Source organism: Staurois parvus, unplaced genomic scaffold (assembly GCF_062004578.1).
Source record: "Staurois parvus isolate SC_StPar_1 unplaced genomic scaffold, SC_StPar_1.0 ptg000018l, whole genome shotgun sequence".
In the NCBI taxonomy this organism is placed as follows: Eukaryota; Metazoa; Chordata; class Amphibia; order Anura; family Ranidae; genus Staurois; species Staurois parvus.
Genome location: NW_028317814.1, coordinates 4,375,680 through 4,403,216, shown reverse-complemented (window position 1 = coordinate 4,403,216; position 27,537 = coordinate 4,375,680). Strand labels below are relative to the sequence as shown.

The following is a 27,537-nucleotide window of genomic DNA, read 5'->3' as shown; positions in this document are numbered from 1 at the left end:
ATCCCAATGTGTCACAAGTTGCATGATAAGGGAGAATGTGACCAGTACACAGAGGATCACCAATATGGGTCCAAAAGTTTTAATAAATAATCACATAGTTACAGCAAGGCAACATTTCGGAGTCTCGCAGGACCCCTTCATCGTCACATGCCTAATGAAGGGGTCCTGCGAGACTCTGAAACGTTGTCTTGCTGTAATTAGTGATCGTTCATTAAAATGTTTGGATTCATATTGGTGATCCTCGCTGTGCTGATTCTGTTTGGTTCCAGCCGACGGTCACTGCAGCACCCACTTATACACACAGCCATTTTTAATGCAGGAACGTGTGCGTTGGATTGTACACTTGCACAAGTTGCATAAGTCGCAGCAGTGTGAACCGAGACTAAGAGTAGAGGATTTTTAGTGATCATGCATTTGTACTAAATGTGCCCCCAAATTACTGTAATATACTGTAAACAAAGATATATTTTGCAAGCCATGATTAATTCCTTGTTTCCATATCAAACAAAACAATCTTTACATTTTCTGATAAAAGTTTAGGCTGCTGCATGTAAAGCACAGTTGCATATCTATGGTAGATGCAGCAGTATTTTTCTATAAAAGCCAACAAAAAAAAAAAATGGGCGGACTCGATGGACCACTCTGTCTTTTTCTGCCATCATTTTTTCTATGTTTCTATGTGGCTGTGTATACACCTCATGTAATAGACTCTTATTTTGTCTCGTTTGCTCTTCTGGGTGGCTGCATGAGTCGACATGCAGCAATGCCTCAATTCTCCAGAAAAACAGGAAACTCTAATGAAGAACTGAAGACCAACTCTTGCAGTCTTTGGCTGTTGTCCACTCTCTTGCAATTTGATTTTGGATGGTGGGAATTGCAATCAGTGATTTGTCCGTGGTAAGGTAGAGACTATTAAATATGACAGCGGTTTCCATAGAAAACCCTGTGTTTCTGGGGTGTAGGGGGTTGCAGGGAACTCTGCAACATTCGGAAAGCTCATGCAAGCACTTGGAGGTGCCAACTAGACAAAAAAGTGGTCTATACACAATATCTATGGTAGCAGGTTCCCTTTAAATCAACAGTTTTTTCTAGAACGAGCCTCTAAAAACCAACTGTTCTGCCATAACAAATGCTTCTTGCCAACCAACACACCTCAATCAACCACTTGTCTTGCACAAACTGCTGCAATAGCTGTTCAATTTCTTTCTTCTTCATTTTTTTGGTTTGAAGCTGGTCAGCAAGGTTCAAAATGTTTGTGGAAGATGCAAACCCACTGTCAGACTCAATAATCAGATCCATCTGCTCAGAAAAAGAAACAGCAAGAAAACTGAGTAAGAAGTGAAAATTACTTGTTAAACATTTTGCAATCCAGACGAGGGTAACAAAACATGAGCTAATAATGATGAGCAAATATAATTTATACATGGGTCTGTTTCTATAAACCAATACCAAGAACAAAGATACACACAAATGCTGTTGAAGCACAAGACTGTCCCTAAGAACTTAAACTGAAGAGGACAGGTGCTGTCACACGACTAGCATTGTACAGGAAAATAGTGAAGAGCCAAGCAGAACTCACTCTTCCCTGTTTAACAGCTGTGCAAAAAGTGGACAGCCAATCAGAGCTCATTGGAGAGCTGTACAGAAAGTAGAGATCAGTAGCATCACAGTGCACACTAGAGAGTAGGCAAAACATGACTGTGCTCTGCGTCTGGCCTCAGTTACTTTTCAGTGCAGCTTTACTAGGTAGAAAATATGACAGCACCTCTTCGCTTGCCAAGCTCTTTCAATAGGCTGAAAGACAATAAAGTGATGTTCCTGTTTTGCTTCTGTCCTGCAGGAGTGGACACATAACTGTTATATAGATAGCAGTCAGAATAGCAAACTCTGAGCCAAGCCCCCTCCAGTCTGTACACCTGACAACACATGTACTCAATCCCAGTCAGAAAAGAAGGGAGAGAGCATTCATAGCACTGCTGGCACTATAAACAGTAGGTGAAAAAAAAAACATATTTTACCGTTTTTCTGAACAGTTCCAGTTCATTCTCTACATAATCTGTAGCCATTTTAGTAACATCATTTTCTGCAAGGTTAACCTAGGGAAAAAAAAAAAAACATTACGATACTAAGAATTTAGTCCAATCGGGTTAACACACCCCCCCTACACTAAACACAACTTCAGACTGCATGCTATATAGGCCATTACATACAGCAATGATTAAGTAAAACATCAAGTTGTAGGCATTCCAACATGTATAACTACACTGAAACTGAACAAAGATCTATTATCCTCTGGCATTGTCTACAGCAATCGATACATCTAGGAATCTAAACCACCCCGACACCACCTTCAAAAAAAATGAACCTTCAATGTTCATCTCTGTATATGGGCTGTTATTGTGCAATTATAACAGGGATATACAGTATATCTGCTCTTTGATATGCTCCCTGTGGTCTTCTTTAGCACTAGGCAAGAGTTCTCTAACACCTTCTCACCTGGCACTTGGAGTTTACCTTACAGATCCGAGTGAAGTGGAGTATTTAGAAGATGAATGCCGCCCTCAGTACCAAAGCATAATTAAACTGTGGCTTCACAGACCATCTGGAATGCTTGTAGCCCAATGGTGGTCTGCAAGCAATACTGAGAACCAATGCCCTAAAGGTCTGAATCCAAAGGGCTCTGTCTTTGAATGTGGGTTAAAAGCACACCTCCAATTTTGTTAAACATAGAATTAACCACTTCCTGTCCAGGACAATTTTCAGCTTTCAGCGCTATCACACTTTGAATGACAACACGCAGTCATGCAACACTGTACCCATATTAATTTTTTTAGCATTTTTTTGAGACAGATAAAGCTTTATTTTGGTGGTATTTATTCACCGCTGGGATTTTTATTTTTTTTGCTATGTAAATTAAAAAGTCCAAAAATTTTTTAAAAAAAGTGTTTTTCTTATAAAATTTTGAAAATAAATAGTATTTCATTATAAATCTTGGCCAAAATGTATTGTTATATTTTTAGTAAAAAAAAACCCAAATTAGTTTATAACCAAAAATTATAATTGTTAAACTTTTTTTATATTATTATTTATTTTTACATACTGTCACCCTAACAGTACAGTGTCACCAAGGTGATATTGTACTACTTGTGGGGAGTGATGAAGATTTTTTTTTTTTTCTTTTACACTGATTTCTTTTACACCCATATAGGATGTAAAAGCAATCATTTCTCTTTCTCTCTGTCTGCATTCTTGCAGCCTTTGAGAACTACTGAGTGAGCTGTGATTAGTCACAGCTTGTCACATGGTACAAGGCTGTTGTAAATAGCCTTGTACCATGTGACCTCTGTGATCATTTACAGATTTCACACGTAGTAAGCAATGATGCCAGCAGTGACATCTTGCTTACTACTCCGCATGTGATCACTGATTGGTCAATCAGTGATCACATTATCGGGACCACGCACAGAGGTCCCGTCCGACGATCGGTGTTCCACTGTGTCCCAGGGAGCGCGCACAAGCAGGTGGCGGGGAGGCAGTTTATAAATGGCCACCCGACCCTGCAATGCCACCGTCCGGCCGTTTATATACAGCGGCCGGACGGGAGGTGGTTAAAATGCAGACCACAAATATTTAAAAAAATAGCAGTGCTGGTAGCTACTCGACTTCCACCTCATCTTCCTATTGGCCAGCAACAGTTTCCATCATTATGATGGGCAAAAAGGAAGGTGGTGGAGACAGCGGGGAAGCAGATGCCTACATCTTAATCCTTGGGAGCAGCCAAAACTAATAATACAATGGCACTTCCACATAATTGAATTCAACTGAACATTACCAAGTAATCTTGATAAACCTAGATATTGATCTGAAGCTAAAGCAGATAACAATGGTGCAGTCTGCCCCATTCAGCAAATTACGGGTGAAGGCCCATTCACTCTGCCTGTACACTAAACTGGAACAGTTTAGTGTGCAGGCAGCTGTCAGCTTTGGCTGCAGAGAGCCACGGTGAGGGGTGGTGTGATGTGCATTTCATTGCATCACACAGATTCTTCTTTTCTGTCAACATTATTTGAAGTGCACAAAGTCACAATACTTCATTCCTATCACTGCACAGCAGCATTGACTGTCGTGCTGCTCTGTGGTGACACACTGGGGTTGATTTACTAAAGGCAAATAGACGGTGCACTTTGCGAAGTGCAGTTGCCCCAGAGTAGGTAAATGAGCATAAGCTCTACTGACTTCCATCATCCAATCATGTGCAAGCAAAAATGCATTTTTTTTTTATTTCCCTTGAATGTGATTGGGTATTCTTTGCAAAGTGAACCTTTATCTCATTTACTAAACTCTGGAGCAACTGCACTTGCAAAGCACAACTGCACTTTACAAAGTGCACAATCTATTTGCCTTTAATAAATCAACATCACAATGCCTACAATGTGCAGCATAATAAAATGCAGTATGTCTGCATTTTATCACAGCTCTGAACTGCACCTCCAGGCTGCATTAGTGCAAATGGGGTACATAGAAAACAATTGTTTTCTAGGAGCCCTAGTAGTGACTGGCATTTGTCCATTGTGAAAAATCTCCAGTCACTGCGCTGTAAATGGGCCCTAAAGCTACAGGTTGTGTAAGCCCATGGCTTCAAACTCAAACACGGTCTTGTTATAAGTGAAAAGAAGAAACAGCTTTTATGCAACAGAATAACACTGCAGCGGTAACCTTTTTTGCACAGGATAGGAAATAAAAACCAACTGGCTGAAATGGATAACATTTCCATTTCCCTTTACTCCATCTTCATACTTACCTGTTCTATTACCATACTTAACGTCTACTCAGACTTTAGGATAATTTATCAGACCCAAGGCAAAAACATTTGGAACAATAACAGAGGTTTTACTCATGGTAACCCTTCAGGTTGTAACATTCACATCCTGTGAAAAAGGTTGCCAAGACCAATGGATTGTTTTTACATACCAGAGCAAAGTATTTTTTTCCATCATTTTCATCAGTTCCTTTTCTAATCTGCATGAACACAGGCTGCAAATGTTTGTTGATGACAGAAACAAAATCATCTAGCTTGTCATGAATATAGTGGACTGAAAAACAAGAAATATGCATTATCCATCAAAAGTCTAAGTACAAGGTGCCGTGTTTGCAAATGTACCAAACTGCAAGAAGACCTTAAAGGAGTTCCATAATCACAGCACACACTTTCCTTTTATAACATCTGCATTGTAATCTAAATACACTGCTCAAAAAATGAGTATAGCATGAAGTCAGTTAAACTCCTGGGATAATGATCTGGTCAGGTAAGTAGCAGAGGGGGTTGTCAATCCCTTTCAGCTGCTTTGGTGTTTAATGAAATTAACAACAGGTGCACTAGATGGGCAACAATGAGACAACCCTCAAAACAGGAATGGTTTTACATGTGGAGGCCACTGACATTTTTTCCCTACTCATCTTTTCTCACTAGTTTTGCATTTGCCTAGGGTCAGTGTCACTAATGGTAGCATGAGGTGATACCGGGACCCTACAAAGGTTGCACAGACAGTCCAACTCCTCCAGGATGGCACATCAATACGTGCCATTGCCAGAAGGCTTGCTGTGTTTCCAAGCAGTCTCAAGAGTATGGAGGAGATTCCAGGAGACAGGCAGTTACTCTAGGAGAGCTGGACAGGGTCGTAGAACATTCTTAACCCATCAGGAGGACAGGTATCTGCTCCTTTGTGCAAGGAGGAACAAGATAAGCACTGCCAGAGCCCTACAAAATGACCTCCAGCAGGCCACTGGTGGGAATGATGTCTCTGACCAAACAATCAGAAACAGACTTCATGAGGTGGTCTGAGGGCCCAACGTCCTCTAGCGGGCCCTGTGCTCACTGCCTGGCACCATAGAGCTCGATTGGCATTTGCCATTGAACACCAGAATTGGCAGGTCCTCCACTGGCACCCTGTGCTTTTCACAGATGAGAGCAGGTTTACCCTGAGCACATGTGACAGACGTGAAAGGGTCTGGAGAAGCCATGGAGAACATTATGCTACCTGTAACATCATTCAGCATGATTGTTTTGGTGGTGGGTCAGTGATGGTCTGAGGAAGCATATCCATGGAGGGATGCACAGACCTCTACAGGCTAGACAATGGCACCCTGACTGTCATTAGGTAGTATTAAATCCTTGGACCCATTGTCAGACCCTACGTTGGTGCAGTGGGTCCTGGGTTCCTCCTGGTGCATGACAATGCCCAACCTCTTGTGGTGAGAGTATGCAGGCAGTTCCTGGAGGATATCATTGAGAGGCCCCCACGCTCGCCTGACCTAAATCCAATAGAACACCTCCGGGATATCATGTTTCGGTCCATCCGACGCCGCCAAGTTGCACCTCAGACTATCCAGGAGCTCAGTGATGCCCTGGTCCAGATCTGGGAGGAATACCCCAGGACACCATCCGTTGTCTCATTAGGAGTATTTCCCGACATTGTCAGGCATACAAGCACGTGGGGGCCATACAAACTGCTGAATTCCATTTCGAGTTGCTGCAATGAATTTTAAGCAAAATGAACTAGCTTGCTGCATCATTTTTTCACTTTGATTTGCGGGGTGTCTTTGAATTCAGTCCTCTGTAGGTTGATAATTTTCATTTCCATTAAACTATGGGGCATCCTTACATTCCTAACACATTACCCAGTCCATATCAGTATAGATATCCAGCATGAGATTTTTCTCCATTGAGATCTGATGTGTTTTCAATGTGTTCCTTTAATTTTTATGAGCCATGTACAAACAACAGTTATTTTGACGATCTAATATAAGCTTACTGAAAAAATGCGATGCAGCTTCTCCTCTGCTCATTCCCTTGGTTTACTGTCAAATTCTAAGGGCTATATAGTCCTATGGTACCTTGCTGCCTGCTAGCAGTAATTCCTGTACTAATAGATTACAGTTTATCCAATCCTCAGATAACGTGGCTGCATTAGTTTTCTTTTTTTAGGCTTTCCACCCTTCCGTTTTTACCTGGTGATCTGGCTAGTAACATACCTCCTTTATTAGGGTGCCTACACTGTGGGAGAAGGAGCACAGGGGTCACATCTGGACAGCAATATTGTCAGTCTGGGGGGGAGGGGAGTGGGAAATGTACTAGAGGATTTGGATACACTAACAAACTGAAGCCAAACTTCAGTTCACACCGCAGTTACAGAAACTGTTTTTTCTCCTTTTTGGGATAAAGGTTTTATGAAAAAAAAAAAAGGTTTTGTGAAAAAATAAAAGCTGATCATTGTAAGCATCTCTGTCAGTTGTAAATGGTTTGTATCAACTCTGTAACTGCTACAGCTGCATGACTGTTGTTCTGTTGAAAAACAACAGACTTACTAACTTGGTCACCAGGTAGGAAGGAAAGCCCAAAAAAAGAAAATGATTACATGTAAGAACTGGTAAGCCTCAATATAATAAATGTTTGCTTTTGGGCTTAATACCATTTAATGCAGAAATTAATATATGAATCTGCATAAGAGCACACAAAAGAATGTGATTTACAAATTACCCCTCTACAGTATAAGAATCTAATTGTTGATGGAGAAGAGATCTCTGCTGGAAAGAATTAAAGGTGTGTAATGGCTAGTTTGTTGCCTAAAAGGTGGAGGTTTTTAGACATAGATTTTACTTCCTGCTAAAGCCCAAGAATTTACTTTCAAGCAAAAAGCAGACCTAAGTAAACATGTTTACAACTGGAAGCTTTGATTAGCATTCTTTAAATCCTTCCTGATTAGCAAACACACATATAAGGCCTCACTGAATTGGGTCTTCTTTTGTAGAGTCACGTATGTGGGTATGTGTGTTTGTGCTAAGAGCACATTGCGGAGTGCACTCTCAGCACAGAGACTGAGCTGTCACCAACAGCTTCTGGTCTTGTACTTATGATCGGGAGGTGGCAAGACTGGCTGTCAATCACTTTATTGCTTCCATAGGATATGGATGGCTATCAGAGATCAGTAACTGTACATCTTGCCCCTGTGTTCTTTCACCTCTTGAATGGAGAAAAAGATATATTGTATCTTTTTCTCCATTCAAGAAAAGAAAGAACACAGGAGAAGCATGTAAACAAAAAAATGTGTATAAACATAAATACAAAATAAAGATAAATACTCTAGAATAGGGTTTGATCTAGGTCAGGGTTAGGATCAAATGCCATTTTTTAGAGTCAGTGTGTTTTAGGTAGGATTACATTTTTTTAACTTAGTATCAGTGTGTTTAATGTAGGATAAAAAAGTGAAGTCTGCACTATTTTTTCTGGGATTTACCACAGGTACGCAAAAAAAAAATAACAAACATATGTTGTAATGCAGTGATTCCCAGGAGTAGAAGAATTTGTTGTGGGTAGTTCTTTGGTGGTAGATCATTGTATTGGCAAGAAATATACAGATAGACTTCAAAAAAAATTTTTTTTTACTACTTTGGAACAGATTTCCATTGATATTAAAAAAAATACAAGAGGAATCTAGTACCATTTACCACCAACCGAAGGCCCAATTTATTCTGAAAAAGACATGGTATAATTCAGCTGGATACACCAAGTAGTTGTGGTGATATGTACAGTTTTAGTAACACATGTCAAAGCTGCAAAACTGGGCTCAGTTGTTAAGATTTGTTTTATGTTTGTCATGAAGGGGTTATAGACCAGCTTTGCTTTCTGACAAATACACTACTGAAGGCCCAGGATGTCAAATCATCAGCTTTGGAAATAGATCTTACTTGGGATGACATGTTCTGCGGCAATTTACAGGCAACTTGTTATATATATTATGATAGTGTACTGCTACTTCCTCATTGTCAAATCAGCAGGATGTCAAATCAGAGACCTTGACCAAGCTGTATTCCTCAAGTGCCTTAGAGATCAAGGATATGGTAATACAGATTGGCAAGGGCATGTAAAATGGATAGCAAATGGTAGCTAAAACAGGACCACAAAAACAGCAGATCTGGCCCTCCAGAAATGGTAGATTTTCTGGATTTGCAGGTGTTGTGTACACTTCAGGTTTGTGAGCCAAGGAATGCTTCTCTTTACGGAGATATAAAACATGGGCATGTTTTGACATAAAGAAACTTAAAACATATGCAGCTATTTTACGTGAGACAGTAGCACTCCTTTAATCACTTCAATACCTAGCACTTTTAGCTCCCTCCTGCCCAGGCCAATTTTCAGGTTTCAGTGTTGTTGCACTTTGAATGACAACTGAGCGGTCATGCAACACTGTACCCATAAAAAAATGTTATTTTTTTTCACACAAATCGAGTTTTCTTTTGGTGGTATTTAATTACCACTGTTTTTTTAATTTTTTTGCGAAACTAAAAAAATTTTTTTCAAAAGTTTTTTTTTTTTAGTTTTGTTATAAAATTTTGCAAATAAATAACATTTCTTCATAAATTTAGGTCAAAATGTATTCTGCTACATTTCTTTGGTGAAAATACCCCAAATTAGTGTATATTATTTAGTGTGTAGGAAAGTTATAGAGTCCACAAACCATGTTTATACATCTGACAATTGATCTATCATTTATTGAGGCCCAAAACCGCTAGCATAGTACAAATACCCCCAAATTACCCATTTTTGGAAAATAGTCCAAGGTTTTTGGTAAGAGGCATGGTGAGCTTTTTGGAGGTTGTCATTTTTTGTTAAAATATTTAGCAAAATGTAGAAATTTAAAAAAAAAAAAAAAAAAAAAAAAAAAAAGAAAATTAAAATTTTTTTTTCCCCACATATTGTCACCAGTCTAGTACAGCGTGATTATATAACTGGTGTGGCGGTGATCAGGGACATTGACTGGTGACAGTATGTAAAAGAAAATTAAAATAATAATGTAATTTTTTTTTTCTTTCAAATTTTTCTATTTTTTTATTACATTCTTTTTTCTACTATTTTTTTTTCAACACACTGTGCCCAAAGCAATACAATGTTACCATAGTAACACTGAACTACTCTGGGCAAGTGATAAGGATTTTTTATTTTATTTTATTTTTTTTTTTTTACACGATTGCTAATACCAATGTATTTCATTGATATTTGCAATCATTGTTACTGAATGAAACGGATTCCTTCAGTCTTTTGTTTTGATTAGCTGTGATTGGGCAAAGCTCATCACATGATACCGATGGGCTGTGATTGGCCCTGTCTGTACCATGATCTTTGATCAATCACAGCTAACAACACAATTGTATACAATGAATGGCATGACAGGAAGCCATCCATTGTATACAATTGACATGTGATCTGCTGTGATTGGTCACAAAGGTCACATGATACTGGCAATGGGCCGGAGTAGTGATATGTCATCGGCTGTGTCCCGTGGACACAGCCGGTGACAAATTGCGCCGCTGAGTGGCCCCGTGAACAGCTGTTTTTGTCAGGACGTCACATGACGCACAGTCACAAGGAGTGCCCTGTCTGGCCTATAGCACATTCACAGCCAGGCGGGACACTCCTCATTGTAAGGTGTTAAATAATCTACAAAGTTCAAACCTTTTGTCGTGTGCTCACTTCAATTTTGTGATTTGTGTACAAAGTTTAAAAAAAAAACATAGACAATTACATCAAAATCCTGTTATTGATTACACACGAACCTTCATGAACCTCGCAGCAATGTTTATGCAACTTTCTTGCAACAGATGCTTCCAATATGCCATGGGACACTAACACCTGGAGGAACCTCTGGTGACTTTGGGTCATGGCCATCTTCCACTGCAAAATAGATGAAAACACATTACGACATAGATTTCCAATTCACAAAAGAAATGTGTTACACTTTGTGCAAGGGTCTTCAAACTTCCTAAACAAAGGGACACTTTCCTGCCTTTCAGACTCTAGGAGGGCCGGTCTGTGGCCAATGGGAGTAGAAAATGCTCCAGCATCGAATCCACAATATCTCAGGCTTGGTGGTCAGTGGGATTTTAAAAATGTGGTTACTAAGAGAAGGTATAATATCCCATCATTGGTATTAGTGGCCGGAACAGAGCACCATTATTGGTGTCAGTGGGAGGAATGATGCCCCATCATTGGTATCAGTAGGAGAAGTATTGCCCCACTGTGGGCGTGCGTCTTCATTGGTTCCAATAGCAGGAATAGTGCCTCAAAGGCCAGACAAAGACAAGCCAAAACGCCTATGCGTTTTTGAGGCATTTTTGCGACGGATCAGTGTGAACGTAGCCTAAGTGATCATTTGTTTTATGACAACATTTTCCTGTAAACTGACACCCATATAAAGTACACACAATATGCTGCATTCAGGAGGAGGGAAGAAAACACTCTAGCAGCAATGCTGTAGGTGGACCTGTCCTCCCTCATATTTGTCTTCATTGAATCGCTTTAAGGATCCATGCATACTAGCATTTTTTTTTCAGCTCCTAGAAGCTGTTATCGGTATTTTTTCTGCTCCTAGAGGCTAAATAGTGTTATCCTATGTGTGCATGCACACTATTTTAGGCTAATAGTGTTTTTCAAGCTTCAGCGTTTAAGAGCAGAAAAAAAATGTTGTAGAGTTTTTGGGAGCGTTTTTCCAGCAGAAAAAAAAAATTAAAAAAAAAAAGATCGCTAAACGCTCTTAAAACACTCCTAACAGCTTTTTACTAGCTCTTTTTTCCCCTACATGTACTGTAAAAGCGCTAATAAAGTGCTAACGCTCCTAAAAACGCTATTACCAGTGTTTTTTATCCAGTGTTTTTTCCAGCATTTTTTTTTTCGTTAAAAAAAAAAAAAAAAAAAAAAAAAAAAACGAGCGTGTGCATGGAGCCTAAAAGCAAAATGCCGGAAAAATGATTCAAAATGTCAGCATCCATGTTGCCAGTCTTTAACAGCCTACAATGGCACACACATTTTACACAAATAATAAAGTCACTTAGTACTTGGATGAGATGAAACTGAATCACAATGACAGGAGACATGTAACACAAGACTGCCCCCCCCCCCCCCCCCCGTGGCACACTGATCCCCCATGTGCCAGTCCCACAGAAAGGAATGTGATAAAAAAGCAATCACCCCATTCATACTATGCATTGCATTATATCACTGCTTGTGGTGAGGTGCTCTGCATTGAAGAGTATGGAAACCCAACATTTCACATTCCTGATCTGTGCCTGCTGTACTATGTACCTGTATGAAAAAGTACCGTTCTCTTTGTATTGCTTCCTTTGTGTGAAATCCCTGGTGTTCTTGTCAGTCCCTCCTGACCACACAAGGCATGAGAGCACAGCATGGTCAGTTTTCTGGCTGTGCCAGGAGCTAATATAACAATCAGGTTTGTGCTGATATGCCCTCCCTTTGCACAGCCATTCACTGTGAAGACCAGTGTACTGCTGTCCCCCCCAGCTACTTATGCAGCTGAGAACAGAAGGAATGTGATCACATAAAAGAGAGAAAATAAAAGGGATTTATAAATCTATACATAAATGCTTTGCCTTTCATTCCTATTTTAAACTGAATGGGTTGTTTCACCAGAAGGTTTACATATTCTTTACAAGAGCCCCCCATTTTGATTGGACTGGCAGCACACAGCACAGCCATCCACAGCAGTGTGATTACAGCGAAGCACAAATACACCACCCCCCAGTAAAACACTCCCTGTACACAGTTAACCCTTTGATCGCCCCTCATTCCTGACCAGTGCCATTAGTACAGTATCAGTGCTTTTTTTTTTAGCACTGATCACTGTATTGGTGTCACTGAGGTTGTCATTGACACCAAGTCTGTTCCCCCCAGTGTCAGAATGCCCGCCGCAGTCCCGCTATAAGTATCTAATCACCGCCATTACTAGTAAAAATAAAAATTCCAGTATATATACCGCCATTTGTAAACACTATAACTTTCATGTAAACCAATTAAATTACACGTTTTGGGATTTTTTTTTAGACATGTCGCAGAATACATTTTGGCCTAAATTTATGACAAAATTTGATTTTTTAAATTTTTTTACTGGACATGTTTAATAGCAAAAAGTCAAAAATATAGTTTTTTTTCTTAAAATTGTCTTTTTTCTTTAATAGTGCAAAAAATTAAAAAACGCACAGGCAATCAAATACCACTGAAAGAAAGCTCAATTTGTGGGAAAAAAGGACTTAAATTTCATTTGGGTGCAGTGTTGCATGACCACGCAATTGTCAGTTAAAGTAACGCAGCGCTGTAACGCAAAAAATGGCCTGGTCAGGAAGGAGGGTAAATCCTCAGGAGGGCACGTGGTTAATCAGATATGCCAATGTAGATTTCTGCTGTGTTTGTATTCATATTCTGCTTTCTAGGGCATGCACAGAGCATGTTACATTTAAATTGTCAATGTACTTGTGTCAGCTCTTTACCTGTCTTCTAAGCTCTCAAAGGGCCAGTGTCAGTCAGTCACCTGTGCAGCCTCCTGGAAACTTCTAAATAGAGATTAAGATGGGACGGCCCCAGCGCATAGAAGGGTTTGATTTTGCTTAAGCCTGGGTTCACACCTATGCGTTCTTTAGTGCATTTTGCATAAACGCAGTACCGTCCATTTAACATGGTTTCCTATGCATCTAGTTCAGCTTTTCTAAATCTTTTTTCAGTCAAGGCACCCTTTGGAAGTATGCACAATCTCAAGGTGGTTTATGCTTCCAAAGTAAATACACCTTTGCACGCTGGTACTGACTAGTACACCTGAGTTTTTCTTCCCCCTCAGTTTCTCTATCTCTCAGCTAATGTGACCCCAATGCTGATGGAGAGGGCAGACAAAGATGCTGTGCAGGCGCCCAGTATATTGACTTATCAACCGATGACTTCATTGGTTGTTAGGACACTGGTGGCTAGAAAGTTGTAACTGAGCACAATGAAAGCTTGCAGCTTTTTGTAACTAAAAGGCAGGTTTGATCCACTTCCTGGCTTGTATACAATTTTTCAGCAATCTAGTTATTTTGCCAAGGCACCCCGGAAGAATCCTCAGGGCACCCTGGTTGAATAAGGTTGATCTAGTTCACGTCTGTGCGTTTTGAGCCAGTGCGTTTTTTGGAAAGGGTCAGGGACGTCTTTTTCCCACAGCAGATTGAGATGTAAAAGACTTCAATGGACCCATGCCAAAAAGGCAAGTGTTGCATTTTTAATGCATTTTGCTTTTTTTTCGTCTAATAGGAAAGTGTGACAGTTCTGTTCATGTAGTGAGACTACTTTGATGCTACTTGAGTGCCAGAGTGTTTAATGTTGCATCAAAGTCGCACTACATGAACAGAACGGTCATACTTTCCTATTATCCAAAAAAAAAAAGCAAGATGTAAAATGCATAAAAAATGTGTTCAAAAATGCAAAATGGGCCGGAAAAACACATCAACCGCAACGTGCATAGATGTGAAACTACCCTAAGGGCCAGGTCACACAACATGCGTTTTGGTTACTTTTTTTCTGGATCCAAAACGCACAGAAAGTAGGTTATATGGTTGTCAGCGTCATTTTTTCTGCACAGAACTGTACTGGGATGCAGTAAAACACATACAAATCGCACTGGAATGCACATGTCCCTATTTAAATTGAAGAAAATGAAAGGGGAAAAAAATTAACTTGAATGCAGAAAAAACGCACTGGAACATGTCAGAAGGGCATCACAAATGCACTGGAACACATCAAAAACGCGCATGCGGAAATGCATCCGGAACGCATCTGGACTGCGTTTCTATAGTGTGAACCGACCCCAACGGTATAAACTACTCTGCCCAAATGACAGTCTTACAACACACAGTCTAGCCACAGCAGGGCTCAGGCACACTGGCAGTTTGGCCCGTCAGCATGAAGCCCCTTTCACAAAGATGTCAGCCGTTCAGTCATGTTTCTAAAAAGGGATTCAGTTTACATCAGTAGACATCCGTCTTCCGTTTAGTTCCGTTATATTTACATCCATTTTTCATCTGCTTCTATTTATTTCAAATGGAATAAGAATACAGGCTTGTTCCGTTTAAAAAAAACAAACAAAAAAAAAAAACACACGCCAGAACGGAAATGGACAAAAAACAGATGTATGTAAACGGATGAAAAAACGGACAGACGGAAGACCTGTGTGAAAAGGGGCATTAGAGATGAGCGCTGGTGTGTTTGGATACGAGTCTAAACCTGGCTGAGCTATCCCACTGGGAAGGCAATCATGGGCAGCAGAGGCATTCCCCATCCTGTGGCGGCACATGCACAAGGGGTGTGTAGAAGTGCCGCTGTGGGGTGGGGGATGTCTCTGCTGCCTAGGATTGGCTGTTGGCTTTGGGGGATGTCTCTGCTGCCTAGGATTGGCTGTTGGCTTTGGGGGATATCTCAGCTGCCTATGATTGGCTGTTGGCTTTGAGGGATATCTCTGCTGCCTATGATTAGCTGTTGGCTTTGGGAGATATCTCTGCTGCCTACGATTGGGTGTTGGCTTTGGGAGATATCTCTGCTGCCTACGATTGGGTGTTGGCTTTGGGAGATATCTCTGCTGCCTACGATTGGGTGTTGGCTTTGGGAGATATCTCTGCTGCCTACGATTGGCTGTTGGCTTTGGGGGATATCTCTGCTGATTACGATTGGGTGTTGGCTTTGGGGGATATCTCTGCTGCCTACGATTGGCTGTTGGCTTTGGGGGATATCTCTGCTGCCTACGATTGGCTGTTGGCTTTGGGGGATATCTCTGCTGCCTACGATTGGCTGTTGGCTTTGGGGGATATCTCTGCTGCCTACGATTGGCTGTTGGCTTTAATAGCTTCTCAGAGGGATATCTCAGGCGGTTGTGACTGGTCAGCATCCAATCCCAGTGTTTTCATGTGCCCGGGTACACAGGTACAGCGTCTAGCCCTGCCACCAGCGGCCTTCTGTGACAGACTGAAATACCTGGTGGCTGGATGCTGTACTGTGAGCTCCTCACACTTAGTCCTGGTTCACACACGTGTTTTTGGATGCGTTTTGAGCTTACGAATTCACATAAGTTGAATGTGTTTGCATGAAGGACGTTCACATAGATGAGTTAAGGGTCTAATTGTGTTTTTGAAAAAGGGTCCTGTGCAGTTTTGGTGTTTTAAAATGCGATTTCACAGTCTATGGACTACAATGGGAGTTATGAGAGATCCAAAAACACAGAAGTAGCTCAATCGCTGTAAAATCACATTGCTATTCAAATAGAAACACATTTGCTTTGCTCCACAAAACGCAGCGATTTTACAACACATATGTGTGAACCTAGGCTAAGGGACATATGCAGGGATCAGCAGGAATACACACCCTGGTGCACCCGGGCCGTACACCCACATGGATGTCACACCGGGAGCAGTGACTGTGTCCATGCAGCTGCTGCATCCCAAATGACAGCTATGGGACTGTCGGCATGGAGATGCATGCAATACCTGCGGATCCCCACGCTGGTAAAACACATCCCTCCACAGGGCACAGATGTCATCACCCCACGTGAATGAGGTCTAAAGGGGGAACAGTAAAAATGTGACTCAACTATGTGGCTTTACCTCACCCAACATCACCTATGACTGACCCCTCAGCAATTAAAGCAGGCATTAAGGAAGAGACAGATCACCTCCTCAATGCTCTCTGAGAAATCCACTGTGGATCACTCTTCAGAGGGTGACCCCAGGGTAAATGCCCCTTTAGGCTCATTAAAAACAACAACACATGGCTCCATAGCAACCAATTCCACTACAGTCAGACCAGTGACTGGGCTAGGATTGGTTGCCCCTAGATACAACCCCTCCATACAGACACACAGCTCATTGGCCAGTCTAAGGACAGGACACAAGCACATTATCCCCCTCTATCTTCCGTCACACAAACCCCCAGCAGCGGCTCTCACCACACCCAGACATAAAATCACATGTACGGAACATACAGTCCACGAGAAAATGGCGGGAACACAGACGGACACTGGAGCTGCCAATAGCGTCAAGGAAGAGGGAGCTAAGCACAGCGCATGCGTACTAAACGTATAATTTGCGCGCTCATTAGTATTAGTTGTAGTTCTGAACATTACCAGTAGATGGCACTGTGTTACTGTGTAATGCTGGTCAGTAACTCAACCAGCGACAAGTGGCGTCTGATGAGGTAGAACAAAGTCAAACATTTCCCTGAATACTACAATGTCCGGAGAGTTGTGCCTGATGGGAAATGGTGTGTAGGCATGTTTAGTAGGACGGTCACAGTGGTGGCTGGTGGGTAAGTGTGTGGAGGGGCAGTGGTGGTCAGGGGAGAGGTGGGTGGAGGTAGGCGGTAAATTTGTGTATCTCCCCTGAAGCAACTGCGCATGTGCCGTAGTAGTGTCAGTGACTGGGGGGGCAGTGACATGGGGGAGTAGTGTCAGTGACTGGGGGAGCAGTGACATGGGGAGCAGTGACATGGGGAGCAGTGTCAGTGACTGGGGGGTGCAGTGACATGGGGGGGCAGTGCCAGTGACTGGGGGGGGGGCAGTGCCAGTGACTGGGGGAGCAATGTCAGTGACTGGGGGAGGCAGTGCCAGTGACTGGGGGAGCAATGTCAGTGACTGGGGGGGGCAGTGACATGGAGGAGCAGTGTCAGTAAATGGGGGGGGGGGGACAGTGACATGGGGGAGCAGTGACAGGGGGAGGGGCAGTGGCAGTGATATGGGGGCAGAAGCAGTGACATAAGGGGGGGACAGTGTCAGTGACATTGGGGGGGGGCAGTGACATGGGGGGCAGTGTCAGGCACATGGGGGACAACGACGACAATGTCAGTGACATGGAGGTTAACGTCAGTGACATGGGGAGGACAGTGTCAGTGACATGGGGGGCTAGTGTCAGTTACTGGGGGGGCAGTTTCAGTGACTGGGGGGGCAGTGACATGGACAGTGGCAGTGACATGGGGGCAGAAGCAGTGGCAGTGACATATGGGGAGGCAGTGGCAGTGACATGGGGGGGCAGTGTCAGGCACATGGGGGGGACAGTGACATGGAGGTTAACGTCAATGACATGGGGGGCAGTGTCAGGCACATGGGGGGGCAGTGACATGGGGGATAGTGTCAGTGACATTAGGGGGCAGTCAGTGTCAGTGACATGGGGGGCAGTGATAGTGACATCGGGGAGGACTGTCCTCCCTGATGTCACTATCACTGTCCTCCCCATGTCACTGCCACTGTACTCACCATGTCACTGCCACTGCCCCCTCCCCCCCCCCCCCCTCCCCCCGTCACTGCCACTGTCCTCTCCATGTCATTGCTACTGCCCCCCGTTACTGACACTGCCTTCCCATGTCACTGCTCTCCACATGTCACTGCCACTGCCCCCCCCACCCATGTCACTGCCACTGTCCTCTCCATGTCACTGCCCCCCCCCATGTGCCTGACACTGCCCCCCATGTGCCTGACACTGCCCCCCATGTGCCTGCCACTGCCCCCCCATGCCACTGCCCCCCACCATGTCACTGACACTGCCCCCCCCACATGTCACTGACGTTGTCCTCCCTGTGTCACTGACACTGCCCCCTCATGTGTCTGACACTGCCCCCCATGTCACTGACACTGTCCCCCCATGTCACTGTCCTCCCCTTGTCACTGACACTGCCCCCCCCGATGCCACTGCCACCCCCATTGCACTGACACTGTCCTCCCGATGTCACTGCCCCCCATGTCACTGCCACCCCCATCCCCCCATGTCACTGTCCCTCCTCATGTCACTGCCACTCCTCCATGTCACTACCCCCCTATGTCACTGCCACCCCCCCATGTCACTGTCCCCCCAATGTCACTGCCAGTCCTCCATGTCACTACCCCCCTATGTCACTGCCACCCCCCCATGTCACTGTCCCCCCAATGTCACTGCCAGTCCTCCATGTCACTACCCCCCTATGTCACTGCCACCCCCCTATGTCACTGTCCTCTTTCCAATCCATTATAGTGATCCGTGGGATCAGCTTCAGTGGTTTGCAGCCTGTAAGGGGTTAACTGTGGCAGCTCTGTGCTAAAGTCGGACATCAGCGATCAGCTTCTCCGTCCTGAAACCAGCACATGCGCAGTTGCTTCAGGGGATACATATCTTCATGGGATACACAAAATACCACTACAGGGGCAGTAGCAGTCATTGAAGAAGTGTGTAAGAACATTGGTAGTTGGAAGCCAACTGAGCAGGTGTAGTTGCGATCAGTGAAGTGGGTGGGTGAGTGGAGAAGTGGGTGGGTGCAGTGGCGGTCAGTGGAGAAGTGGGTGGGTGAGTGGCGGTCAGTGGAGAAGTGGGTGGGTGAGTGGCAGTCAGTGGAGAGGTGGGTGAGTGGCAGTCAGTGGAGAGGTGGGTGGGTGAGTGGCGGTCAGTGGAGAAGTGGGTGGGTGAGTGGTGGTCAGTGGAGAAGTGGGTGGGTGCAGTGGCAGTCAGTGGAGAAGTGGGTGGGTGCAGTGGCTGTCAGCGGAGACGTTTGTGGGCACAATGGCAGTCAGAGTGAAAGTGTATAGCAACATTAGTGGTTAGTAGCAAATTGTGTGTCCAGTGATGGTCAGAGAAGTGTCAGCACAGTGTCAGTGCCATAGTATGGAGGTGCAGTGGTGGTCCATAGCAATGTGTGCAGAGCCAGTGGTGAAGTGCACAGGCACATTGGTGCTAAGTGGAGATGTCCGTAGGGACAGTGGAAGACAGCGGAATCGTAGGCACAGTGGCACAGCGTGCAGGTACAATAACAAAGGTCATGGGCCCAGTGCAGTTCAGTGCAATACTGTGCAGCAAAAAATGTCACCCTAAAACTTCAGCCAAGTTTTTTTTTTGTATAGCACCCTCCTAGCTGGAGTATGCTGCTAGGAAATTTTCGTTTGGCTTTCCTGTGGTCAGAGGAGCAGGGGATTGATTACTTAGGGTTGCTCAAGGTTTCACAGGTTGCTGCTCTGTTGTTTCCCCGTCTTCTAGAGATGTCTAGAACATAGTGGGAGGAAGGACAGCGCCTGCATCCTGAATATTTATGGCACTCCAGCCAATCCCTGGCAAGGTGTGCCTAAATGGTGGTGAGAGAGCCCATACATAGTCTGAGGCCTGAACAGCAGCGGCAGTGTTCTTGGGCCCAGTTCTGCAGAAGGACAACCCTGTTGAGGGCCTCTGCCTCCTGGGGCAGAATTCTGGGAGGAAGCCAGCCTGAAAACACTGGGATCCCAGCTAGGCAAAGCCAGGGGGCCTATTTACAAGTCCTAGTTCAAGGATCAAGTTGAGCCAAGAGAAAGCTCAGGAAATAGCTGTGAGGAAGCTGTGGGAAAGAGCCCAAGCTGTCCAGAGGTGGTGTGAGTCTACATCTCCCCCACTAGTAAGAGCCTGGTGGACAATAGCAGAATGCAACCAATGATCCTTTGGTTGAGTACAAGACCCCAGTGCTGCAAGTGTGACAGTGTTGTGCTATGAACTCTGCAAGGAGTACAGGTCACAGTCAGCCTAGAGACCCAGTGGGATATTTCTTTGTGCAAGTGCAGCCCGTAGTTGAGGAGTCCCCAATTTGTACAGTTTTACAGCTCCGCAGTATCCCATGCCCCGTATACCTATCCAAGTTCATCGTTCCCCAATGAACACACAGAAACCCCTAGACTGATCTTTGAGCCAAAGAAGAATGCTGGAAAATGCTGCGTGCCTGGCTGTGAGTGCTCTTAGGGGAAATGGGACTAAATTCCCCAGTGGGTCTTTTGGAGGTGCGCTACCTTACAAACAAATGGCAACTGCCCCAACCTATAACTGGCCTTTGCAGCAAGGAGCACATGGAAGGACAGCGCATGTCAAACAACAATAAAGAAAAATTCCCAACCAGCCTGCAACCAACCAAATTGTCATGTTTAACATTTCACGTTAAAAATGGGTTTAGTTTGCACACATTTGCAAATACATGTATAAGTTGCAGAGCCTCTTTGCGGCACCCCAGTTTTCTGCATGCATTTGCAAAGGTGTGCAAACTAAACCCGTTTTTAACGTGACCTGTTAGACAAGACAATTCACTTGGTTGCAGGCTGGCTGGAAAGTGACCCGGGAATTTTTCTTTGTTGTTGTTTGACATGTCACCCTTCCATGTGCTTCTTGCTGCAAAGGCCAGTCATAGGTTGGGGCAGTTGTCGTTTGTACTGTTGGTATATTGGTGAGGGGCGCACTGGACACCTTCGCTTCCAACAATAAAAAATAAAAGAAAAAATGATCCTACCAGGCTTATGTCTTTGAATATATAAATAAAGGGAGCAGAGCTCACCACAAAGTCAAAAATACTCTGCAAATAAAAGATGGCTTTTGCTCAACATCTCAAACCCAAAGTATTTGAAAAAAGGAATTTCATTTGTGATTGAATATGGACAGAGGTCATTCATAGCAATAGTGAACCTTTATTGATTAAAATAACACATAAACACAATACTAACCCAATATAAAAGAAAATGATGGGTCAGAGGTAGTAACCATGGATCCAGGGAATCAAATGTCATCCATATAATTCATTAGTAATTACATTTTATAAATAATTATTGGTTGGACTGAGAGCTCTCAGAGAAGAGGGACAGACATAGAGAGCAAAGAAATGCAGAAAAAAGAGTGGCCACTAAAAAATGTGGCTGCTATATTGGTGTATTCCTCTCTGTCTATGTGAGGATTGACACTCCACCCAAGATTCTCCAACTAACGCATTTCAGGCTCTACTGGGCTTATTCATAGAACTGTAACGGGACCAGGAAAATATGAATAATGGGATCATATGTCCAGAATCAGTGGCATCAAACCTTAAAGTAGCTGTAAACCCTTACATATACCCAGTGAAGTGACTACCCTCAGGTGATACACAGAGATTAAACACATTCTCCTATGTAAGGTGTACCTGTTTAGTTTTCTTTAGACTTCTCTTCTCTACATATGTTCAAAGTGCAGAATTTTTAAAGCTTGTCTGAGGTCTCAGAAAGCAGGGGGCAGGGAGCTGAAGTTACACTCTGCAGAGTTCAGTGAGAGCTAACTGGAGGGAACATACACCCCCCCCCCTTCTTCACACAGGAACAGAGCAGAAGCTGTCAATCACAGTCTGTGTACTGGAGCTCCCTCCTCATCATAATTTTTTTACTTGGTGTCAGGATAACTTTTTAGAAGTGACTCATGCTGATAGCAGAGGAAGGAGGCAGCAGACAGAAATGACACTTAGTGCTCTGGATTGAGAGAAGTACACACTATAGAGGGATATGCTTTGTTCGTATTTCATGTCTGAGGTTTACAACCACTTTATTGTGGACTTAAGGAGACAGCTGGGCTGATCTGCACCAAATGGAATACAATCTTGTGTTCACTGTGGCTTGCTTAAATAATGAAGTCAGATTGTTTGACATGTGTGTGGGTGGGGTGTGGGTAGGACATGGTTACTTTTTTCCATGTTTTCCCACTTAACTCATTGGACGCTAAGCCTGGGTCACATAAAAAGACAGCCCTGGGGGGTGAGTTCTTCTGGGCTACACTAGGCAACTGCAACAGAATTGCTGTCCTACACTTGGGGTACCTTTTGCTTTGGTGCCGTTTTCACCAATATCCTCCAGTTGACTATTGGTCCCCTTGTAAATGTATGTCTTCCAACTACAGCTTGCAGTTATGAGGACCATGCCGAATAGTAACCACAAACACCTGTCCAGTGCTTTCCACTACTGTCCCCAGTAGCAAGGTGGGTAGAGAGTAGCTAGCACAGACTCCAATGTGCACTTGACTTTAACTCGTGAGTTTCTGTACCTCTGAACAGGTTTGGAACCTCTGTGGTGTAGATCTGCTCCTGTTGCCATGGAATACGAAGCACAATGTAGGGAGTGCCGACTGTCTCCCTTGCTGCTGATGGCTGTTCCACCTATGACAGGTACATGCTATCAACAGGCAAACGACTGACTGTAGATCTCCATTGCCCATGGCAACCACCTCATGTAGAACTTGTATTAGGATGACTTTAAATGCTGGCTTGACTCTTCATACCCAATGTGCTAGTGACCCACGGCTTGAAGAAGTGTGCTAGTTACTTGCATTACACCCCTTTAACCACCTTCCGCCCGCCCTACAGTACAATGACGGGCGCAAGGTGGTTCTCTCGTTCTGATAGGACGTCATATGAGGTCCTACAATTCTCACTGCGCATGCGCGGCTCAGGGAGCCTGCAGCGCGGCGATCGCCAGTGTGCTGTGTCCCTCGGACACAGCAGATCACGGAAAGAGCCGAAGATGTCGGCTCGGTCATGTGATCAGCTGTGTCCAATCACAGCTGATCACATGTAAGCACGGAAATGCCGGTTATTGGCATTTCTCTCCTCTCGAGCTGTCACGCTGACAGCTAGAGAGGAGAGCCGGTAATCGGCTTTCCGCGGAGGGGACATGTACACTGATTATCAGGGCACTGATGATCACTGTGGCCCCAGAAGTGCCACCTGTCAGTGCTCATCAGTGCCATGTGCCAGTGCCCATCAGTGCCACATACCAGTGCACATCAATGCCACATATCAGTGCCCACCTGAGCTGCCTTTCAATGTCACCCATCAGTGCCAGTCAGTGCCACCTATCAATGCCAATCAGTGCTGCCAATCAGTGCCACCTATCAGTGCCAGTCAGTGCTGCCTAACAGTGCCAGTCAGTGCCGCCTATCAGTGTCATGTATCAGTGCTGCCTTTCAGTGCCCATCAGTGATGCATGTCAATGCCCATCAGTGCAACCTACCAGTGCAGCCTATCAGTGCCCATCACTGCAGCCTCATTAGCGCACATCAGTGAAGGTGAAAAATCACTTATTTACAAAATTGTATAACAAAAACTAAGAAAAAACTTTTTTTTTCTCAAAATTTTCAGTGGTTTTTGGTTTGTTTAAGAAAAAATAAAAATCCCAGAGGTGATTAAATACCACCAAAAGAAAGCTCTATCTGTCTCAAAAAAATGATAAACATTTCATACGGGTACAATGTTGCATGACTGTGCAATTGTCATTCAAAGTGTGACAGCGCTGAAAGCTGGAAATTGGCCTGGGCAGGAAGGGGGTATAAGTGCCCTGTAGGCTAGTGGTTAAATAATGTCAGACCAGGCAGAAAGCAAGGTTTAACACTTTACTTAATAAAAGTGCCAAAAACATGACAAAGTCCCATGAACAAGAACAGTCATTTTTCCTAAGTCCTTAATATTACTCAGGCTATGTGCTGCACTGGCATATCTGCAAAGGTAGTGTCCATGTGAATAGAGGTCCATCAGTGGCATTCTCCAGGAGCTGGTGTCTTCGGGGCAAACCCCAGGCTCCAGTGGGCCCTTACAAAGTGACGGGCTTCCAGACGTTAGCAGATGTTAGTAACTTCAATCGGCTGAGGATCAGCAGCACAGAAGCCGGAAGAGAGCTCAGAGTTCAAGCTCTTTCTCTCTCGCTTCTACTCCCAGACTCTGGACCACTGTCCCTTTTTATAGTGACAGGACCAATGGGGTCAGACCCAAAAAAACTCCAAATACAAGACCTGGGAAATACAGTTAACCCCACACCTCCTGTCCAGGGCAGTACCTAAATAACTAATTTCAACCCACTTAGAGACGTTCCTCTGTGTATCCTTTCACACTTTTAGTTTGGCCCTGACCACAGTGGAAGTTGGGTTTTCAGAGGTAGTACCAGGAATGCAGTACTCTGGGATGAAGAATTTGCCTCACATACACAGAGAATGACCTATAGGCTCACTGACCCAATTTATAATGAACAATTTCAGCATCAAAGGACAAAATTCATTTTAGGAATGTAGGAATCATAGTGGAATTTAGTTTCTCAACACTGGAACAGAAAATGGTCCAGAGGAGTATGCTTGAGTACAGAAAGCACAATCCGTAATGAAGTTGTCAGGGCTCCCGGGTATGACCAGAGGTATGTGACTGACGCAGGGAAACGCAGACTTCAGATATGTTATAAACAATATAATTTATTAACACTAAAAATACAAACATAAACGCAGTGCAATACTAAAACATAACACAGTGCAAACGAACCAAACCAAACCACCCACAGATAACAGTACATACAATGCAAGCGTCGTCAGGCGGGCTGGGTCAATAACAATCGGGCAGGTAGGTACAGGGGGAGCAAGCGGAGAATGGTCGGGGTCACAAGCCAGGTTCAGCAGGTAGCGGGCAGCGTGGTACAGAGGGTCAGGCAGAGGGATGGTCAGGAACGAGCCGGGGTCAGAGCAGGAGAGGGTCAGCGTAATCAGAACAGGCAGAGTTTGGCAACAAGGAAATGTACTAGCAGGAACACAGGAACAAGAATGCAGGATTACAAGATACAGGGCCCAGGAAAAACACACACACCAAGGCAAAGACTGCAGGTCTGGCCATCACTTAAATACACCTGCATAAGCAGTTTCAGGTGTTTGGCTGGCTGCAGGGTGGAGTCTCTGATTGCTGGGAGCACCCGCTGGCCAGCCCTGGTACTGCAGCCCACAAGGCAGGTGAGTCCCACCATTACTGGCAAGTCCATTCCTAACAGAAGTATTTAATAACCTGTTTGGATCCTGTTTATGCTAGGTCATAAATATGTTCTGAAGTCCTATGGCGTCCATGATGTCCGGACGTTGTAGAACTATAGCCCCAAGCCTGCAAAGACAGGCAAAAATGGCTTCCCAGGTAGTAGCTTTTCAACTTGAAGGAAAGCGTTTGGAATAAATGCATGCTGGGTTGATTATGGGTAGGCTCAGGATTGGATCTACTGGATGGAAGAAGAAAATCGTTTGTCTTGGTTCTTCTATGAAGGACCAAAAATCACCACAAAATGAAATCTAAAGTGAAACAGTGGGCTTCACGGGCATTCAATCTCTGCGCAAGGTATAGCATTTTTGTGGTTTTTATCTATAGTGACAGGGCAATTTGCCCCCTCTAACAGCCACTGTTGGAGAATACATTTTACAGCTAGCAGTTCAGTTTCTGAAAGAACAATTCTACACTGGTGTGAAGAAGACATGGGGATGTGATTTCAAAAGAAAAATTGGAACAGATTGCTTTGACCTCTTACAGAAGTATAGACCTGCAAATTGAAGAACAGCTAACATCAGGAGGTTTCAATAAAAGAGCAAGTAAAAAAAACTCCTTCAAAAGCCTACATGGCTTCCATTTAGTAACAGTAGTGATTGGGGAAAAAATAAAAGAGAAATCAGTTGAGAGTTTTGTTTCCGCAAAATTTCTTCTAGAGCAGAATTGGTCATTTTTGCAGTTTCTCTGAAATTATTACACTCATCCCTAGTTGTTTAATTGAATGTTTAAAATGTTTAATTTTATGAAAGGATATTGCAGATTTTTCATTTCCTTTGACCTTGCAACCTTTATTTGAATAGCTCCCACCTGTCTCAGCCTTTAGGAAAATATTACCAACATACATATCAACCATCTCTTGTGAGTACTGGAAACGAAAGGAAAACTATCATTTTTGTAAGTTTTTGAACTGATGTGTTATATCTGTTGTTTTGTCAAATGTATATAATCTTTGTTTTATAAATGAGCATTTAATATACTGTACAACAAAGGATTTCCAAAGCACTATAAGAATTAAAAAGAATAGCTTTGTCTGATTTAAAGCTCAAAAAAGCTGTCCAATTTGGATTGAGTCATTTATATGACTCATTCATTTGCTGCATCGCCGGAGACATTCTGCACCTCTGAGGGGTTCCCAACTGACAGCTCTTCTGCTGTTGTCCCACTCTCTACCTCCAGTCTCCATGCCTGTACACACAGGTGGATCTTTCAGCTAGTTTGCAGACCTTTTTCTGATCTTGCTACTGCTGTGTCCCTCCTGAATTGATGGCCTCCCCCCCAGGCAGCTGCTTCCCTCTTTGACTCTGTGACATCATGTGCCACCACTGGGCCCTGCTGTGACTGCCTGCCCCTTCCTGCTGGGACCCCTCTCTGTCTCTCTTTTGTGACCCCTCCACCCACCTCATTTTCACTCACCCTCATACCTGACCCTCCCATCAACATCTCTTCCTCATACCTGACCCATCCACCTACCTACCCTCCTAACACCTGTCCTGTACACCTACCTTCTCATACCTGACCATCCAACTACCTCCTCATACCTGTCCTGTCCATTTGCTTTCTCATACCTGACCTGTACACCAAGCTCCTCGTACCTGACCCATCCACCTACTTCCTATTACCTATCCTGTCCATCTACCTCCTCATACCTGTCCACTTAGCTTCTCATACCTGACCTGTCCATGGTGAGCCCCCAGGGGGCCACAGCAAGTCATCATGACCCCCAATTTCCACCATATGACTGCACTGTTTCACAATTGCTGTTGTATTGTCATTATTACCCCTTTGTTGTCCATGTATTCTAACAATTGCAGTGACAAAAACATGGGCAGTCGTGACATCAGTACCCGTGGAACTCATCAGCAAATGCAACGCAATGACAAAGTACAGTGAGTACAATTTAGGGAAGGGAAGGAAAATTTGTGCTGGAAGTGGTTTTGTCATGGGGGACGGGGGGGGGGGGGATGTTGTACTGGAAGGTGAAAGGAATTTTTGCCTGGAAAGCACTCTGAGGGAAATTTTATGAAAGCTGAAGCAGCTGGAACCTAAAGCAGCTTTTTATTTTTCATTTTTAACTGAACAAG

The 27,537-nt window shown here is 43.9% G+C and overlaps 1 protein-coding gene across 3 annotated transcripts in view; it reads right to left on the bottom strand.

Moving 5' to 3' along the window:
- NSMCE1 (NSE1 component of SMC5/6 complex) overlaps window positions 1–27,537 on the bottom strand; it is a 433,288-nt gene that overhangs the window by 23,462 nt on the left and 382,289 nt on the right. For 2 of the 3 annotated variants that reach the window (XM_089682179.1, XM_089682187.1), the window contains exons 3-6: window positions 10,612–10,729; window positions 4,972–5,093; window positions 2,019–2,096; window positions 1,153–1,299 (exon numbers count right to left, since the gene is read on the bottom strand). In XM_089682179.1, coding sequence (XP_089538305.1) covers window positions 1,153–1,299; window positions 2,019–2,096; window positions 4,972–5,093; window positions 10,612–10,729 — 465 coding nt within the window. Of the gene's footprint in view, window positions 1–1,152; window positions 1,300–2,018; window positions 2,097–4,971; window positions 5,094–10,611; window positions 10,730–16,841; window positions 16,954–27,537 lie in introns of those variants that run through there. The other variant, XM_089682170.1, reaches the window with a different exon arrangement.